The 19,508-nt window shown below is 38.4% G+C and overlaps 3 protein-coding genes across 3 annotated transcripts; 1 reads left to right on the plus strand and 2 right to left on the minus strand.

The window, feature by feature from the left end:
• Positions 1-842: 842 nt before the first annotated feature.
• xiap (X-linked inhibitor of apoptosis) lies at positions 843-6,801 on the minus strand. The gene is made up of 8 exons (XM_023292146.3): positions 6,643-6,801; positions 4,865-5,127; positions 4,237-4,786; positions 4,028-4,127; positions 3,829-3,907; positions 2,110-2,149; positions 1,758-1,937; positions 843-1,671 (listed from the first exon to the last, which is right to left on the minus strand). Exons 2-8 carry the CDS (start codon positions 5,090-5,092, stop codon positions 1,478-1,480), a joined length of 1,371 nt encoding a protein of 456 aa, XP_023147914.1. The 5' UTR covers positions 5,093-5,127; positions 6,643-6,801; the 3' UTR covers positions 843-1,477.
• A 1,572-nt stretch (positions 6,802-8,373) lies between these two features.
• Positions 8,374-13,980, minus strand: psmd10 (proteasome 26S subunit, non-ATPase 10). Its single transcript, XM_023292143.3, has 5 exons — positions 13,781-13,980; positions 13,597-13,695; positions 12,136-12,282; positions 9,172-9,338; positions 8,374-8,866 (listed from the first exon to the last, which is right to left on the minus strand). Exons 1-5 carry the CDS (start codon positions 13,892-13,894, stop codon positions 8,713-8,715), a joined length of 681 nt encoding a protein of 226 aa, XP_023147911.1. The 5' UTR covers positions 13,895-13,980; the 3' UTR covers positions 8,374-8,712.
• A 1,164-nt stretch (positions 13,981-15,144) lies between these two features.
• Positions 15,145-19,507, plus strand: nxt2 (nuclear transport factor 2-like export factor 2). The gene is made up of 4 exons (XM_023292145.3): positions 15,145-15,300; positions 15,484-15,570; positions 17,992-18,136; positions 19,258-19,507. The coding sequence occupies exons 1-4, from the start codon at positions 15,286-15,288 to the stop codon at positions 19,440-19,442; spliced, it is 432 nt and encodes a 143-aa protein (XP_023147913.1). The 5' UTR covers positions 15,145-15,285; the 3' UTR covers positions 19,443-19,507.
• The last annotated feature ends 1 nt before the right edge of the window (position 19,508 follows it).

Raw genomic sequence — 19,508 nt, forward strand, 5'->3', positions numbered from 1 at the left:
ACCGGTACTGCAGCTTAATTCTGCTGCTTCAGTACAGCGCGCTTTGCCTTTTTCTTTGCTGTGGGAAACGCCAGGAGAGTTAATCCCACATGACTGAACTGTTTGGCACTACAGAAAGCAGTTTTAAAAATCGGGCTGCAGCCGCCATACTGAACAGAACAGCCTTTTAGCTGTGTCCTCACACTCTCCAAACACCCTCCTCCACTTTATAATGAGAAAAATACTGACTTTGAGCTAATTTCTATCAACGCTCAACTTTAATCCAGCCGTTGAGATCGAATTTATTTCGAAAACAACTGAATTTAAATCCATTTTGTGACACGTGGGATGTAATTCTTCCTTCATAAAACTACAATCTGTCATAAATTCAGTTTACAGTCAGCTTTTGTCACACCAAATATGATATGGCCTGACTGAAACACATCCATGTAGCTACGTATGAACCCATCTATATGCTATTTAAATGGACATATTTAGAAAATTGATCTGGATGCTGCATGCAAGTCATACTTTCCCCCAGTATTTTAGTGATTTCCAATGCCTCAATGCTGTTTGTGTCTCTTTTGAGATTGTACATTTGTTCTAATAAAAGTTTTTTTTTTTTTTTTAATCCATCAAATCCCATCTGGGAAAAATGAAGTTTTCAAGTGAATACAATTTTACACAATGTGTAAAACTGGATAGACTCATTAAAAAATGAAAGTAACTTCTTTCACAAAGTCATACAAACTAATACTAGGTGGCTACCAAGGTGAAACTGGCATCTTCTAAACACAAAATACAATTACTTCAAGTTTCAAATAAGCAAAAAAGGAACTAATCAAAGAAAACCCAGCTCCAAGTCAATTTTAGAAGATTTATTCACTTCTCGATGACACAACAGACTGCATGATGGAATGGTAAAATAATTTCACACAACACTGATTAATTGCAGGGCAGAAACTAGAGTTAATCAATTTAAAACCAAAGTTGAAATGAAGTTACCTGTACATATGTCAATACAGAGCTGCAGACACAGAGAAATAAAACTAGCTTTAAGCATAAATTACGACAGATAAAATAAATGACTACAAATGACAAAACCCCTCATGCTTAGTTCGGTAAAACTGATAAATCAGGCACGTGACTACATAAACCTAGAGAAAGGCACCTCTGGCAAAAGAAAAACTAAAAGTTGTAAAACGACAAACGCACTTTAGTGTGTATTTACAAGTGTCAGTATCATTAATCGCCTAAAAACACATAAGCCATTTATAAAATCATCTTATCTCAATATTAACATCTTTGTACCATTGTAATGACTATGAAAATATTTTTCTTTTGTGACATTTACTCGATCTTTAATTCAGATATTCTGACGAGAATCTGGTCTTTAAATATATTACAGGCTATGTATTGTACATCGAATATTAAATTTACAATATAATAAAGATAGTGAGAAAGCAGCATTTATGTTTAGTGAGAGTTTGTAGTTCCCTTAAGCATTATAGGTCTTGATCTTTTGTGTTATGGCTCCACAGCAGATTGGACACACAATGAGTGATTCAGAACATTGCTTGCAACTGACGAGGTGCCCACATGGGATGAAAACCATACAAATATCTCGGTCCATGCATATTTTGCATTGTTTCTCCATCTGCAGCTTCCGCAATTTCTCCAGCGGGTCCTCATCTGAAAGGAAACAAATGTATAATAAATATCACTGCTGCTTAGTATTTGTTTATTCCCTTAGTCATAAGCATAAGGAGGTGCACCACCTTGCTTTTCTCCCATTGTATCACTTTCTGGTGAGTTGTTTAGGCAATCCTCCACAAGCAATTCCAGTTTGGTGTAGTCCGAGCCTGTCCTGCTGATTTTGTCCAAGATGGTCTTCTCCACCACACTGGGCTCGAGGCCCATCTCTATGGCCTTCTGAGCCATCTCTGACTGCAGTGTCTCTGAAAATAAGAAGAAAAATCTTTGCACACAACTACTTGTTTTATGCAGTTCACTATTTAGATTAGTTAAGCCATTTTCAACTTCTTGTCATTTCTATCTACAGGAGATAATTCAAATTATTATTATATTGTCACATTAAGTACAATGACATTAAATTATTGAAATATTTACCATTCCTGTCCCCTGAAAATCCATTCTGATGACTTGGAGTCTGGAAACAAATAGAGGCATATGATTATTTTCAGTACAGAGTAAGTGAAACAAAAGACTGAGATGACTACAGGTAACAGGTTACAGCACTAAAGGGAACGTTTTTTTGTCCAGAAAACAATATAACACATGCACAATATTGGCATTTTAACAGTGCACAAGATACTACAAGACCGTATACGTCACTGCAGTTAAAACAGAAGTAGATATGACTCAGACTGACAATGCTTACATGCATTGAGGCAACAGGCCAAAAATAGAGACTCAGATTTAAGGCCAAAAAAGTGTTTGCTTTCACTCCAACAATTAGGCTGCTCTTACAGCCACATCTACATTCAGTTGGCCAGTAATCAGATTTCTCACCTACCCAATACCTTATATTTAACAAAGACCTGGTTCACATCTGGTATTATTATGTGTCTTGGGTGAGCTGATAACAAGTTGATAGCTTTAAGTACATCAGATCACACCTTGCATTACAATGCATCCCCACATGCATCTACCATGGCTATATGTGATAAGATCTCACTTCCCTGCTCTATATGAAATTCATAAATATATCACATTCAAAAATGTGACTCACGGCCAGTGGGCAACAAACAGGTCAACTTGTTAAAATCCCAGAAATTATATTCAGTGACACCTGAACAATATTATTGTAAGATTTCAGGTTTGCCTGAGATATATTAATAGCTTTATTTTGAAAAAAAAAATCAATATGTTACGTCTTAGATGTGGATATCATGGAATGATTCATGATATTGGAAAAGCTCAGCACACCTCTGCTGATTAAAAATACACAAAAAGTAAGGCTTTAAGACTCTCTGCAGTTTTCATGCTGGACCGGTCGCTGTGCAGAAATGCGAAGAAAAGCCTTTAAAGTAACTTTAGTGCCTGTATTTTATTCATGGTCTGTACACTTCCTGTAATTTGAAACAACACATTTCCCCTCCCTCCATGCCTCCAGATTAAGTCCATCTCTGTTTCACTAAAATACCAATTTAGCAACCCAGAAACATGCTAGCCTTAGTCTTAAACATTAAGGCTGGGACTGGTTCAAAGCTTAGGTACCACGCTCACAGCTGTAGTGTTTACCGATGACACAAACATAAAAAAGGCGTGGGACGGTTTCTGTGAATGACACATCACAGACCAGCAATATAAAATCTAATTCACAACACTAGTCCCTTACACAGAGGTAGTCAATTAAGTAATCAGTACAGGACACGTGTACACACTGTGAAAAGAATGTACAATATGCAGCACGCCTGAATGTGAGCAATCACATCTCAATGTGCCATGGCATGCATCATGGTAATACTCATGATGCATGTTAACACCTAGTGTAATCACGGCGAATGACTGGCACAGTTCTAACTTTTTTATAGTGTCCAAATTTTAGTCAGAGTTGCAGAATCTGACTTTTTTTTTTTGAGTTATTTCAGTTTCAGCTACATTTGTTATTAAAATATTTTGGACACAAGGCGGCATCCACCATAAGTAATGACAATTCCTTTTGACCCAAAAGCACAACATTGTCCGTTGTTTCTCTTGTCCTAATTTAATTAAGGAAATCCGGTTACTTGTTTACATGAGGTCTGAAAAAATCTCATCAATTGGCAAAGTCAACAAGAGTCTGATTACTAGAGCATACAAAAATAGGAAACACTGAAGGCTTACAGCTCTATTGTGTCGTGGTCTTTGTAGCTGGATGCTGTTCACAAAATCTTGTCCTTTTTCTGCTAGCAGGAAACTGCATCTAATTTAAAAAGATCATACAATTATATTAAAACAAAAGTAAATGTCACAGTAAACACAAAAAAAATGTTTGTGCATATAAATGAATATTAAGCAGAGAGAACAAGATGGCTGCTCTTACCCTGGGTAGTGTTTGGCATGCTCTTCCCAAGGGTCTTCCTCAGGCTGCCAACCTTTCAAACCTCCCCCACAGTCGAAACACAACACCTTGTCTCCTGCACCTGCAACAACACAATTAAGACATTCAAAGATAAAATTAAATATATGAAAAAAGTAAACACCTCATTTTTTTTAGTATTGCACAAGGTTTCTTGAACATCTGTGTTCTACCTGTGCTGTAGAAGCCAGCTCTCGCAAGCCTCTCATGGTCAATAGGGTGCTGGACACCTGCGAAGCTATCAAGCCTCTCCTCAAAACTCCCCATATGGACATCACCGTTTCTCTGCTGACTACTGCTACCCTCATTCCTGTCTGTAACCCCCTGGAAAGGGACGTTGCCCACGTCGTGCCCGAGGATGAAGAAGCAGTTGGGATAATATTTGGTATGTTCTCCCCAGGCTGTGTCCCCTGCTTCCCAGCCACACAGCATGCCCCCACAGCAGAAACACTGCACTTGGTCGTCGTATCCTAAGTAGTAAAGGCCAGCCTGCGCCAGATCTTGGGATCTCACGGGAGCCGCAGGGGGCCAAGAGAAGAAGGTCTCAAGTCGTGCTTCTTCACTCCTCATATGAGGGACGATAGGATAGGTGGTCTCATCGACCACTGCTCCTGTTCTCAAACGATATTCCATGTCTTCTGCTTCCTCATTGTAGATGGAACCATTAGTTAATGGGGTATTGGTGCGGTGGGTGCAGCTGAGAAACTTGCAAGATGGGGAAACCTGTAACAAAAAGGTAATGATTTATCTATTTTGAAAAGAAAGGAAAGCTAAAATGTGTATTACCAGAAAAATGATTACCTCCTTGTGCCTTTCCACAGGTGTGTCTCCGTTGCACCAGTTTTCCACAGTCTTCTGGCAGCTAAAACAGCGGACACGGTCAGCCTGTCCGGTGAAGTAGAAGCCAGCCCGGGCCAGTCTTTCCGCTGGCACCTGCTGGGCCAGGCTAGAGCCACGGAATGAGTCCAAGCGACTGTTCATCAGGGAGAAATCACACAAGTTGTCTGTCTCCAGATTGTCATCACACATGACTGCTGTTTGGGTTGACTTGATTGACAGAATTTCTGCAAATGAAACAGAGCAAACAAAAGATGGTGTAGGTAATAGGTCTAGATCTGTTTTTAAGTTAAGGAAATATTTAAATAAAGGCTTAAATTAAAAAACACACACACACACACACACACACACACACACACACTATTATGCATGCAAGCATACGACAAAGAAAACAGTGAACCTAAAAGTCTGAATTAAACTTTTTTTCCTACAAGATCTAAAAAATAGGTATAATAAAACTTAGAAAAATCAGTGACAAATGTATTTCTGTGATTGCCACTAGAGTGCCGATCTAGGTTCTTGTAGGGTTACTATGCCTTTAAGAGAAACAGCCAGGCTGTAATCACATGGAGGCAGTGAATTTTCCATGTGAGGGATGGGCACAGGAGAGACGGGCTGGTCTAGCACAGTACATCTTAATAGGCTCGCATTTCAAAGGGTGTATCCCATAGCAATACAATAACAACACTCACTACATTAAAGGACAACAGATAAAAAGTTAGTGATGCAATAGGACGGCTAGACAATATACAAAATAGATCACAACAGAACATAATTTGCAGGACTTGAACTTAAAATATCAGCAGTAAAGAGGCAGGGCATATTATTTTTGGAAGCAAAGGTACATGTTGTGTATTAGTAACAACTGAGATTACGTCGAAACACATGAGGAGCATGCATCACTTCTTCTTATGCATAAAACTAGGGTGGAACTTTGTTGTCACTGCATTGTTGTCCCACACCTTAATGTTTCCTGACATCATAAGTGCAATATCGCAGCTTGATGTGTATGACTTATCCTTTAACCACAGTATATCCGCGCTGATAAGGGAACTATACATTAATCTAATCAGAGTCAAAGTATTGATGATATTACAGGGAGCAGCCTGTGATCTTTGCACTGCGTTACGTGTCGACATTCTTTAAAGAAATCAATGACCAGATCGATGCTCAGTAAAACATTTGTGACTCAACCACGGATAGAAACATCACACTCATTTGTTGATGTTCTCGCTGCGTCCGATTCACTGCATTACTGTTTAGCACAAAGCAGAAAGTACATGGCGTCAAAGGGGGTTTACCGTGTGATAGCAGGTTCGTGTACTACTTTCACGTGTATATTAATGATCAGACTGTAACCACGTGTCCCACAGATTCTAGAAAGGTTCGCAGCTTTGCGTTAAACAATAACGACAGAGCAGCTCTACAGTTGCTGGGTTATGCCGATGCAAGCAAACTGACCGCTGCTTACTTCTGACAGATGACACATCACGAGCCAGTGCATTAGTTCAACATACATATGGATACGTCAAAAACAATGATCTAAAAGTAAGCTCATATGTACAGTGTAGCAATTTTCGGTTTGCTCCTCCACCAGTTTTCTTGAGCTGGTTTGTCAGAGTAAACGAACGAACGCTAGCTAGAGACGTTTGCTAGCTTCGTTAGCTTAGCTTTCCTACATAACGTCAGCTCAGGTCACGAAGTTATTTGATCAATTGTCATCACAAAGTCTCAATACTTACCTTCCAACGCGTTATGAAGCCGTCCCTCTGTATGTGACTTCAGTCAGTCTCTGGTATGAACTGCGCCCACATGAGAATCCCCTCATAAACCAGAACTATTTCTTTGAAGTGACCTAGCTTTCAGGAAGCGAAAGCAAAGGCGGAATGTGCGCACAACTCTCATGCGCAGCCCCGCCGACCCCAGGCTGTGACATCAAGAGAGTTCCGACTCTCCGGGTTTTCGGCGGGGGTTTCCCAACGACACATTTCTACCTTTCACTTTTATTTTTGTCCCCCCCAATTAACATTCTGTTGCACATTTGCAGTGAGTGTTAAGCATATGAGGCACTAATTTGCATGTTTGCTTTATCTCATATAATACACATTGTTTATACTGTTTATAGTGTTCATACTGTTAATCCTGTATATACTGTATATAGATCATGGTAATAATACTGTTATTATTACACTGTTCAGTCTATGTTATTTATAGAATTTATGCTATCCTTCCTATTTATTGTTTTTATACTGCTCATACCACTATAACTCTCTACCTGTAGATTTATGTATTCTTTTTTCATATTGTATCCACATCTAAATATTCATATTAGTGAGCTCATAGTGCTTTGTCCATACTGTTCATTCTATTTATGCTGTAGCATACTGTATTTACGGTACATACTGTAAGTAATGAACGTTACTGTTGCTTTTGGACTTTTGCTTAGATGCTAAACTGTCTTTATTTGTCTTAGTACTTGTACTCTGTGCAGTGACAATAACAGTGAATCTAATTTAATCTAATGTAAAGGTCAAGCCAAGTCAAATCACTATCTGTGTAGATTCTCAACCATCCAGGCTGTAGCAATTCTAATTTGTTTAGTTGAAGGCAACTGCATTTAGTTGTAGATTGTTGAGTTCAAAGGCAATATAATCATTGTGCAAGAAGATGTTGATGGTATAATATCTCTACTTCCAGCAGGTGAATGCACCATGTCACAAAGCTTAAATAATCTCAGACTGGTTTCTTGAACATGACAGTGAGTTCACTGTACTGCAGTGGCCTCCACAATCACCAGATCTCAATCCATTAGAGCACCTTTGGAATGTGGTGGAACAAGAGATTGACATTATGGATGTGCAGTCAAATCTGCAGCAACTGCATAATGCTATCATATCAATACAGACCAAAATCTCTCAGGAATGTTTCCAACACCTTGTTGAAAGTATGCCACAAACAATTAAGTGTGTAAATTGTAACACTATCCAAATAAAATGGCTAGAATCAGCTCCTACATAGGCCTATACATAATATTTTCCAAAAACATACTATTATAACATCACTTGTGCAAGGTGAGAGGTTAACACCATTGGAGGTATGCAAAAACAAGACTTTTGGTAAATTCTAACTTGCTCTGTAAGGCCAGGCTACATTTCTGGCATCTAAGGAATCATTCTGCAGCGAACCCCAAATCCACTGGAGCTCTCAACAAAGACCTGTGCTCATCCTGCGCTCTACCTGCTGCTATTCCGCACTGTGTTTAAAATGATACACGAACCACAGTGGGGGTGGGGCGTGGGGTATTTACATGGCTCGACATAAAGGACATGGGTATGAGCTAATGGATGAAGTTGGGAATAAAATAGCAAATATGGAACACACATTACACACCGCCTTGAGAAGAACTATTGTTGTATATATTAAATGTGTCAATATATGAGTCAACTAAAACATTATATTCCAAATACACTTCATTAACTGGCTGAAGACTGATTTTTATTTAGTCATTTTTACAATTCAAACTTCATAGAAAATTGGCTGTGGCACTGGACAGACTGCGCTTAGTGCAGGAGAGTGTTTTAAAGCACACATATTTGGTCTGCGCAGTTTCAAAGCCACATCGGAGGAGCTGATAAGGAAGCAGTACAGTCCAACTTTTCCTCTACACACTGTCTCATCTTGGACCTGTTACACGTTTGAATGTGTCGCACCAGACCGCTTGAGGACGACTGACTAGGATGAGAATCCTCATAATGTAACTTGGTGACTGTGGGGGTTTGATCTGGAACTCCCCCTGTAGGTGAGGGGAACCATCACCCCTCCACGATCCGGCGAAGTATGTTGCCCAGACCACCCTTGGCTATCTGGAGGGGGGTCTTCTCCTCCTTGTTCTCGATGTAAATGCTGGCTCCATGTTCCACGAGCAACTTGGCTGCTTCCACTCGCTCCTCATCACATGCCAGGTGACTGGTAGAAAAAAAAAGAATTAATGCATAATTGTAAATAGAGATATATCTTTGTTTTTTAAATTTTTAATGCTGGAATCACTTCAGTCTGCCTTGTTTTCACCTTGACTGTATAAAGGTAGAAGCAAAACTGATTTCTCAAATTACAAAGCAAACATCCAAAAGCAATCTGATGGGATAGTTAGGTGAGAAAACATAGTTTTCGTTTACGTATTAAGAGTTTGTGTTTGTTCGCATTCTGATGTAACTGTATATTTATGCTGGCAGCCACAATGTTGTATTTGACAAAACCTTAGTCACACATACAGCGGTGTGTTGCCCTGTGAGTCCTGGATGTTGGTTGAGGCGCTCTGTTTGAGAAGCAGCTGGATGAGGCGGTAGTTGCCTTTGGCAGACGCTCTGTGAAGAGGAGTAGACTCCAACTTGTCCGTAGCGTTGGGGTCTGCCCCGTTCTCCAGCAGCAGCAAGGCGATCTGCAAACAGGATAAACTAGTTCCTCAGAAATCATTCACAGATATGTAAATTCGAAATTCAGTGGATTCCCATTCAAACAGAATACCCATTTTCCATTTGCGCACTTTTGGTTTCAGGAAAGGAAACCACATCAATATGGAAGTAACAACAATACTTAGGAAGTGGAACTTTATATGTCGAGAACCAGAGTTCCTGACATTAGTGTGAAACTGTGGGAGGACTTACAGCTCAGCTGGTTGACACTGGAGAAGGTGATATGAATTAAAGCTAAATATTTGCACTTAAGATGCAAATATTTGCTAAGTGACAGTAAAAGTTAATAACTAAAGAAGTATTTAAAAAGCTACTGAGCTCAACTTTTAGCAAACGGGAGGGAAGCGAGGACTGAAAACATCTGCTGTGAATGATAACGCTTTTTATGAATGAAATTGCTCACTGTGTATTGGTAGAGAGGTGTCTGATCTGCGACGGACAATTTTTGTCAATACAGGGACATCGATTTACAAAATGAAATGATAATTTCTTTTTTGTTTGGATATTTGTTCTTTTTTTTCCATACAAGCGGTGTTGCTGTCATGCTGTCAGTCGAAGTGAGATTCTACATTTCTACAGTTTCATTTAGCAGACGCTTTTAACCAAAACAACGTACATCTGAGAGTAGGTGTAACACAAGCAAGGATCCAGTCAGGCAAAAAACAACCTGGATAAGTGCCGTAAAACAAGTTCAAGTGTGATAATAGGACCGTGGTGTCTACAGGCAGTGCAGATGTACTAGGATTTTTTTTTTTTTTTTTGCAGTCTGTCAAGTGCAAAGGTGTTCAGTAAAGAGCTGGGTTTTTAGTGTTTTCTTAAAGACTAAGAGAGACTCTGCAGATCAAACAGAGTTTGGTAACCCGTTCCACCACAGAGGAGAAGAGTCTAGTTGTCGACCCTGTTGTGGTGGTTGGATCCGTTAGTTGGCAGAGTGTAGTGAACACGAAGGAGTCTAGACCTGAATGAGAGAGTTCAGGTAGGAGGTAGCTGTTTTCATTGTAGATCATTGGGATCTTAGTGCAATTTGTTTTGATGAATAATTCTGATTAGTGCTGAGAAATTCCAAGTTGAAAACTGATATCAAAAGTGCAGAATTGTACAAACAGTCACATCCAGAGCTATTTAAATATTCGTAAGCCATCTGAACCTTTTTGAATTCACCAAAATATCTAGCTTTTAAAAGTACATAAATTATTGCTATTTGTTGTTAAAATAACGATGTGAGAGGACCATAAAACACACAATTTGATACATGCATGATAAGACAGATGATACATGCAAAGTACAACTAACATGGAAACTGTTTGCAGTTTACTGCTATGGTGTACAGCTCTGGCATTTAATATACTACATATATAGCTGGTGGTAAATTTAAAAAAAATTCAAAAAACTTCAGTGAGATAGTCCAGCTGAGTGTGATTTTGCCTTCCATGCCAGTTAGATGCTTTTGGCCACGTGGTGTCACAGTTGAACTCTGATCGAGGTGCTTTACTCAGTGCAGCAGCAATTCTTTGGAATGAATGAGTTTCAGAGCAAAGCAGCGACACTGTTTTGTTCTGTATAAAAGGACCATTGAGATGTTGGGTGAAAATGGCCCCTCGATCCAGACGCTGGAACATAACACCACTGTACTGACTACAAGTATGGTGTGTGTCACATATATGGGTCAAGTGATGAGCTGATTATTGAACATGATGGTCAGCATTTTTCAGACTATTGTATTATTACTGTTTTTATCCGATCCCTTATAAAATATAAGGGACTTGATACACCGTTCAGGCATGACATTATGACCACCTGACTAATATTATGTTGGTCCTCTTTATGCTGCTAAAACTCCTCTGACCCAGTGGGGCATGGACACTGGCCTTCTGGGGATGTCCTGTGGCACAGGGATGGTGGCAGTGAATTCTGTGGGTCCTGTGGGTTGCAGGGTGGGACCTACCTAGATCAGGCTTATCCTGGGACATCCCATAGACGCTCAATAATATTTGGATCTGAGGAGTGTGGAACTGGGTGAACAGCTTAGCTCTGTCAAGTTCCCTGGGCCACTCCTGAGCAGTTTTTGTGGTGTGTCGGGGTGCACTGTCCTGCTGAGGGTGGCAGCTGGCATCAAGGACTGCTGTTGCCATGGGTGGGTTGGGGGTTGCTTGACTTGCAATGTTTAGGTGGGTGGTACATGTCAAACATCCACATGAATGTCAGGATTGAGGTTTCCCAGCAGAAAGTTGCATTATAACAAGATGATCGATGTTATTCACTCCATCTGTCAGTGGTCAGAATGTTGTGGCTGATCGGTGTAGTAGGTATCACCCAAGACCTACCATTTTAGTCAGGAATTTGATAGATTTTATTTATTTATTAGAAATAATTTTAATTATTGATTTCTCTATTAATTGATCTATTTATATATTTTCATCAATTTTATGCACAGTTTATCACTCCGTTTTTATAACTGTTGACTTCTATTTTCATCTCATCTGGTGTTTCATTATTGCATGTCTTATATAGGATGGCATTTTGTCTGTTCCTCAATCCCTGCGTTTTAGAGTTCTTCATTTCTAACATGACTTTAGGGGCGGGGGGTTGTTTGTACTATTTTATTGGATTTTTATTTTATAGAGGTTGTGTTGCATTGTATTCTTATGAAAAGTGTGATATATAAAAAAAAGTCTGATTGATTTACTGACCCCTGACAAACCATATTGGTTGACCTCCAGTCATGTTGCATCAGCCGGTCTTACCAGAACTGGGTAACTTTACCTCATATCTGTCCTTGGATGCGGCGTAGTGCAGAGGGGTGCATCCATTGTGATTGACTGAATTCAGCTGAGCTCCTTTGGATATCAGAGCTCTCACTATGTCTTCTCTGCCTGCTGATGCTGCGATGTGCAAAGGAGTCCAACGAGCCTGGAGAGGAACACAACACACAATGGCATATGCACACACCGAAAGAGCATTTCCTGTCAGCAAATTAAAGGTCAAATATCACCTTAGAGCAGGGGTGTCAAACTCATTTTAGTTTAGGGGAAACATTCAGCCTAATTTGATCTCAAGTGGGCTAGACCAGTAAAACCAGAGCATAATAACCTATAAATAACCACAACTCAAAATTTTTACTCTGTCAAGTTACCTTAAATTAAGTTATGCAGAGTTATGTGTCCGGCATACATTTGTTTGTCTGTCTGTTCGCAACATTACTCAAAAGGGGACAAACAGATTTGGATGAAATTTTCAGGGAAAGTCAGAAATGACACAAGGACCACCTCATTAGATTTTGGCAGTGATGCGGCTGATAGTCTGGATCCACGGATGTGTTAAAATTTCTGTATCATTGCGAGAAAGCATCACGGCGTCACTGTAACTATAACAAGTGAACACTATGTCAGCTTCCTGCTGACGATCACATGACTGCGATCCAATGACTCCACCACTGCGGACTTATCAGGACTTATCCGTTGGAAATCATACAACGACTGAGCAGCCTTGGCGGAGTACTACGCTCTCTGAGTGCTTTTCTTGTTCCCTTTGTTTGACTGTAAAAAAGTACATTCTGAAAATATTCACATTTAATGAACTGTATTTTTACAAAACATCATGAACACCTTGAATTTTCTTAAGAAAAATAAGTTAAATTTCAACAATATTATGCCTCAGTTATCATTTACACATAACTTACAGATCACAGTCTACAAAGGCACAAAACAGGTATCTGGAACTGAACAATATAGTATTTTACAACTTGTCAAGATCTAGAAATCATTTTAAATTTACATTAATTTCCAGATCTGTGTAGTAATCCTGACCACCTGAACTGATGCACCACACAAACTAAAGTAGGAAATATTCAGGAAAAGGTGCAGTTATCTCCCATGCCTTGTAAATATATAAAATGTATACAGAAAAAATGCATTAAAGTTGCGGCAGTGCATCAACAATAGGGTTCCACCAAGCCAGACTGTGTCACTGAAGCTGCTGACTCACATTATATCGCACAAGGTTCAATATCTTTAAATATTTTCACAGTAAGTATTTTCACCTCTGTAATTTTTACACTTTGTAAAGTTATCCTCAGGGCCTGATTGGACCCTCTGGTGGGTCGGTTTTGGCCAACAGGCCTTATGTTTGACACCCCTGCTTCAGAGGATAAAAAGACATCAATACTACTTTGCTTTACACAGAAAAAAAAAACTCAAAACATTATTGGACAGAAACTATGCTTACATCATCTTGCAGGTTCACTTCAACTCCCAGGTCGAGCAGAAACTCCACAATGTTGGTGTGTCCGGCAGAGCAGGCCCAGTGCAGAGCAGTTCTCTGGACCTGGAACCACACAGTGCTCTCAGTCCTGGTGGGTTAACAGAAACACAGAACCTCTGGGAGCTTTTGCTGGCTCATGTTTCCTTACCTGGTCCGTTTTACAGGCGAGCGTTTTATCTGACAGAATACACTGTCTTAACTTCTCAAACTGCCCCGTGTAGGCAAAGTTACAGACCTCCACATCTGAAACAGAACCCTCCATGGTCAAATAATGTCACAGTAAGTGTACTACACAGCACTGGAGGCTCTACAGAGATGTTTGGTTTGAACCAGAGGCGCAATGACTCAGGAAATTATGAACTTCTTCACGGGTCGATATTTCTTCTCTTCAAAATAAAATACCATCAATACAATCGACTGAAAGTGACACTGAAATGCCATTTTCGTCTTATTCCTGATCCAGTCATTATTTGTCTTCTTTGAATAGTTGAAATAATTAAAAAAAAAAACAAACCACAAGATAGTAAAGGTGTCAGTAAAGATGTTTTGCCAAAATTGTTCTTTGCCTCCTATAGCTGCATCATTTTACATGCTCCGTGTGGTAGATTAATACCGATCCACTTCTTTTTTTATTTTTTATTTCACCATTGATTAAGCTTTAAAAGACCATTTCCTACTCATATAACCCAGTTTTCCACTTGCCAAAAAGTAACTCCAGGCCCTACATTGTGACTGACATGTCATTATTGCATCAAAATGACTTAAAAAATATTATTCATGAGGGTTTATTTTTTAAGACGATAGCTCATAGGATAATTGCAAAGTTTCTACATTTTAAACATAAAATCTCGAAACATATCATGCTAAATATAGTCTAGACATACAACGACAATGGCCTGCTATAATATTGTCTATTATCTAGGCCTGCAACTGAATATTTATATTATTTCTATTATAGATCAATCTGTCGATTTTCCCCATGATTAATACATTAATTGTCAAAAAATGGTAAAAGATGTTCATCAGTGCTTCCCAAAGTCCATGACTATATCCTTCAGTGCTTTGTTTTGTATATGACCTAAAGATATTCAGTTTACAGTTCTATTTGTTTAATAATAATAATAATAATAATAATAATAATAAGAAGAAGAAGAAGAAGAAGAAGAAGAAGAAGAATAAAACCTGAACATATTCACATTTTAAAAACTGGATCAGAGAATTAGGACCTTTTTGCTTTGAAAAAAATATTAATTAATTATCAAAGTAGTTGGTGATTAATCTAGTAACTGATAACTAGTCAAATAGTCTTTGCAATTAGTGTAGTACCTGATTGCACTATAAACTGGAAGCATTTCTTTAATCACAATTATTACATTCTACAAATGATCAAAATTTCACAGAGACAAAATATGCTATCACTACAGACACTGAGTTCAGGTGAAAGCAGTTATTTTTATATTTGACCGTGATCATCTGAGGTAAAGTGTAAACATCTTATTTTGACAGGTATGGTTGGTGCTCCGGAAGTAAAATGGAGGTGCCGCTAGCTAAGTGAACCAGAGGAAGAAGAGCTACATTGCTGCTTGAAAAAAATTCAAACTACCTTTTCTAATAATTGAGCTCAGCATTTGCTCGAAATATATATCTGCACTTATGGCGAGCACGCTGGTAAGTTTGAGGGTTTCGCTACACTTTTAATGCTAAAATCAAAGAGCTGTTGTGGTGTTTTGCTAGCTAGCAGGCTAACTAGCTGGCTAGCTGGTGTCCAATGTGCGCCTTTAACAACGAGCTGCGTCTACAAGTTTCATTTAGTGTTTAAACCTTATGCATTTACGTGATTGTCACACAAAGGATTTCAGGACACATGCCGACCAGTCATGCAGATATTCAGAAGAATTTGTCAACATTTACTACGACTGCATGGATAAGAAAAGGAGGGTGAGTTTTGTTATACACACGAGGAACCTTTTTGAGTTGTGCCAGTTCATTTGTATGAGAACATTACAGCTGCATTGATGCATGGCCAATACTGGAGTGAGACGATTTTTGGACATTATAGTCCAAACTTGCCTAAACGTTCGATGTTATTTACAGTGTTGCTTATACACAGCACATAAAAGTCACTATTTTATCCTCATTGTTGAAAAGTGTACTTACATGCTGCAAATATTAGACCTATTGGTATACCAGGGTTTCTGCCGGGCATTTAAAAACATTAATAGTCATTAAATTGATTTTGCGAAAATTAAGGCCTTAAATGGCATTAAAAATCATTTAATTTTATTCTCACTGGCATTAAAAATTGTTTCTGCAGATTTCAAGAAAAATATTTGACAATAATGATATAATAATATGTAATTATAGACTGCGATCCGTCAGATATGTGCATCTGCGCAAACATGCCGAAGCATTGCGATAATTGTTCCGGCTGGTCGGGTACAATTGCCAAAAGCTGCATGTTTTTAAAGTGTCTGGCAGACTGGACCAGGAGGAGGAGAGCTGGGTAATGGGGAAATGTAAAATGACTACAGCCCTTTGGTGGTCAGGGATGGTTTCTGGATTCAGAAATAGTGAAATGTAGGGACAGTTTTCGTATAAAAATCGTCTTTTACAAAAAAAACCAAACCTGTGTAATTTGTTGAGTTCACGGTTGTGGCATTAAAATTTTTACAGTATAGCATTAAAATGGCATTAAAAACATTAAATTTGACTGGATGATTTCTGCAGAAACCCTGTAGGTGGGACTTGTTAGAAATGTTGCATCTTTCATCATTTTCCATATCAAGACAGATGTGTACCTTGTGGATATCCTGTTTAGTTTCAAGGCCAACAGTGATTTTCAAAAATAAAAAAATTTAACAGGGGACCCAGTAGAAAATTTTAAATCAATAATCCAATGATATAATAATAATAATTTAATAATCAAGAATTTAAAAAAACACCACCAGTTTTAAAGCTAATGTAAAAATGTAAGCTATATTAAATACATTTCATTTTCAAAATTCATGAAGTTCTTTACATATTGTTGTTGTGGTCAAAATAATGTCCTTCTGGATTTCATATGAACACATTCCAGCAGTTTCACCTCAAGGTTATTGTTTTTATATGTATAAAAGTTGTGTTTGAAAATATTGAAGTTAAAATTTCAAATTCACTGCAAAAGAATTCCCTTAAATAGTTAGAAGTCAAAATTTAATTATTCTTTGTTGGACAAATCATGAATGAAAAATTTCTTTCAAAAAGAAATTCAGTTATATGTAGTGAAGAAACCATTATGCATATGAAAACTAATTTTGTGAATATCACTGATTTATTCAGTGATAGCTGATGTAATTCAGAATTATGCATTGCAAGCACTTTCATTTCCAGGTACAACTTTACATCACCAAAAGTTGCAATAGACAGTCCAAAATTTCTGCTGACTGTAAAGAAATCACTTTTGTTCGAATTACACATATTCTCCATAACAGAAGTACTGAATTTATGCAGCTGTGAAATAAGAAATAAATGGGTGATATGACGCGTATTTTACATGCCTTACAATATATGTTTTGCTTGTATTTGAGGTCTGTGTTTCAACTCATGAAACTTGAATAATAATATAGTAGTAAAAATAATATTTACACTGAACAAAATATAAATGGATGTAAATAATCCTCTTTTTTGGATTACAGAAAAATTCAGCTGTTATTGTTAGAAAAGAGTTACATGTAGCCACTCAAGCACAACACACACTTGAGCTCAAGCCAGGTGTCTGCTCAGGTGTGGTTTTAAAGGACAATAATTAGATAGTGTGTTTGGTACACAGACGCTCCTTTGACCATTTCTAATAATATGATGCCACAGATGATGGGAGAAAAATGAGGACTGGATATTGGCCTCCTGGGTGTTGTCATATCAGAGTTGTGGCTGTATCTCTAAATTCCTCTAAAAAGGGCTAAACTGACCAGAAAATTGCAAACCAAGTACATATCTGTCATCATGGGCAAAATATGTACACAACATTTCTATGCATTATTTTTCAACCCCTAAAGCTGCTCTGTAGTTTAGTCATAACTTAGGAGCTAATTCCCCCCGTGGCTGTAATATTTGTGATTTTTCTATCATATTGTTTTGTCATTTATTTATCAAAAATAAATAAAATGCAATAAAAAATGGAGGTGTGAAGGGTTAAAAAAAACACGGTTGACTTGACATGGATTAGCTCAGATAGTTTGCTTGCCAGAGAGTACTGATAACTTTGTTTTTCCAAATATAAAGGTGGTTGTGTGCCCTTGATCTAGAGCGTGCAATAATGTTCCCTTTTGACAAATATAATTGCTGCTCTTAACTATCATTATTTACTCTCTGATGTTGTAGAACCTGACCAGGCTCTATCTAGACAAGGCGACCTTGGTGTGGAATGGGAATGCGGTGTCCGGACAGGATGCTCTTGGGGATTTTTTTGAATCGCTGCCATCAAGCGAGTTCCAAGTTCACACGTTGGATTGTCAGCCTGTTCATGGTGCGTGGAGCAATCTCAAACTCAAAGGATTTTGTTGTATTATCAATGATTCTCAAATGTGTTTCCAGGAGTAAAAGAGAATTGTCTAATTCTGAATCAGGGCTTTAAAAAATTTAATTTAAAAATACAGTGGTGGAAAAAGTTTTCGGACACCCTGTGCCATTTGTGAAATATTGCATTAAGATTAACTCTTAGGTCTTCAAGTGTAATATCTTTTAGTACAGTCACAGCCAAAATACTAAACAAATCCTAAAAAGCCATTAAAAACTTAAAATTGATTGGTTGGCAGAAGGCCAGGCGAAACATTATCTCCAGCATGTACAGTACCTACTGCCAAGTATGGCGGAGGCAATATCATGATTTGGGGATGCATGAGTGCTGCTGGTGTTGGTCATCTCACATTGAACTCTGCCAAGTATTGTGTCATTGTCCAAACCCACATGCTCCCTTCTGCACGTCCACTGTTCTGTCGAGGTCAAAACTGGGTGTTTCTACCAGATAATGTCCCTTGAACACATCCAGGGCCAGTAGAACTTGGCTGCAGGATCACAGTATCCAGGATTTAGAGTGGCTAGCTCAATCTACAGACATGAGCCCCATTGAAAATCTGTGGTGGATTTTCAGAGGTCTGTTTCAAACTGTAAACTGAAGAATTAAAAGTAGTAATTCAAGAACAATGGGACAAGATTACCCGTCAACAGTGTGAAAGGCTCGTGGGGAACATACCAGCCAGGATCAGAGCTCTGCTGAGTGCTAATGGCAGGACTAGTAAATATTAATTTGATGATGTGATAGTTTATGTATTTTTTGTTCAGTTTTGAACATTCTGTTATTTGTTGACTTTGATACTGACAATGTTGAGAACTGACATTAAAACTGTCAAGTATTTAGTTTTGTTAGTTTTCCTTGTTAACAAAAAATCTCATTTGTGTGTCTAATGCAGCCACAGCTTTTGAAACAAAAAGATTTTTCCACAGATATTTCATGATAATATTTGAGATTGTGTAAAATTTAAAGGGTGTCTGAAAACTTTCTTCCACCACTGTATGTAGGTAAGCTCTGTGATTCAAACCGTATGGAGATGTGCTAATTCACAACCAGTTTCTTTTCTCCATTCACAGAACAAGCAACCCAAGGCCAGACTACACTGCTTGTGGTGACTGGCGGTACAGTCAAGTTTGAAGGAAACAAACAGCGCTTCTTCAACCAGAACTTTCTTCTAACAGCTCAGGCATCACCCAACAATGACCAGCCTGTCTGGAAGATTGCTAGTGACTGTTTCCGATTTCAAGACTGGAATAGTTGAAGATAATAAAGCTGTTTTTGTATGTTCTGCATGTTCTTTTTTGTAATAAAACAAGTCAAACAACAC

This window comes from Amphiprion ocellaris, chromosome 13, assembly GCF_022539595.1.
Source record: "Amphiprion ocellaris isolate individual 3 ecotype Okinawa chromosome 13, ASM2253959v1, whole genome shotgun sequence".
In the NCBI taxonomy this organism is placed as follows: Eukaryota; Metazoa; Chordata; class Actinopteri; family Pomacentridae; genus Amphiprion; species Amphiprion ocellaris.

Bases quoted from the DNA above. Each gene is read 5' to 3' on its own strand.
- xiap (XM_023292146.3), bottom strand. From the start codon at position 5,092: ATGTGTGATGACAATCTGGAGACAGACAACTTGTGTGATTTCTCCCTG. The intron at 4,787-4,864 runs GTAATCATTTTT...TTTTTGTTACAG, and splicing joins CTGTGGAAAGGCACAAGGAG to GTTTCCCCATCTTGCAAGTT. The intron at 4,128-4,236 runs GTAGAACACAGA...GTGTTGTTGCAG, and splicing joins AGCTGGCTTCTACAGCACAG to GTGCAGGAGACAAGGTGTTG.
- psmd10 (XM_023292143.3), bottom strand. From the start codon at position 13,894: ATGGAGGGTTCTGTTTCAGATGTGGAGGTCTGTAACTTTGCCTACACG. The intron at 12,283-13,596 runs GTAAGCATAGTT...GTTCCTCTCCAG, and splicing joins AAGTGAACCTGCAAGATGAT to GCTCGTTGGACTCCTTTGCA. The intron at 8,867-9,171 runs GTATGTGTGACT...TTTTTCTACCAG, and splicing joins TCACAGGGCAACACACCGCT to TCACCTGGCATGTGATGAGG.
- nxt2 (XM_023292145.3), top strand. The intron at 15,571-17,991 runs GTGAGTTTTGTT...CTGATGTTGTAG, and splicing joins GCATGGATAAGAAAAGGAGG to AACCTGACCAGGCTCTATCT. The intron at 18,137-19,257 runs GTGCGTGGAGCA...CTCCATTCACAG, and splicing joins GGATTGTCAGCCTGTTCATG to AACAAGCAACCCAAGGCCAG.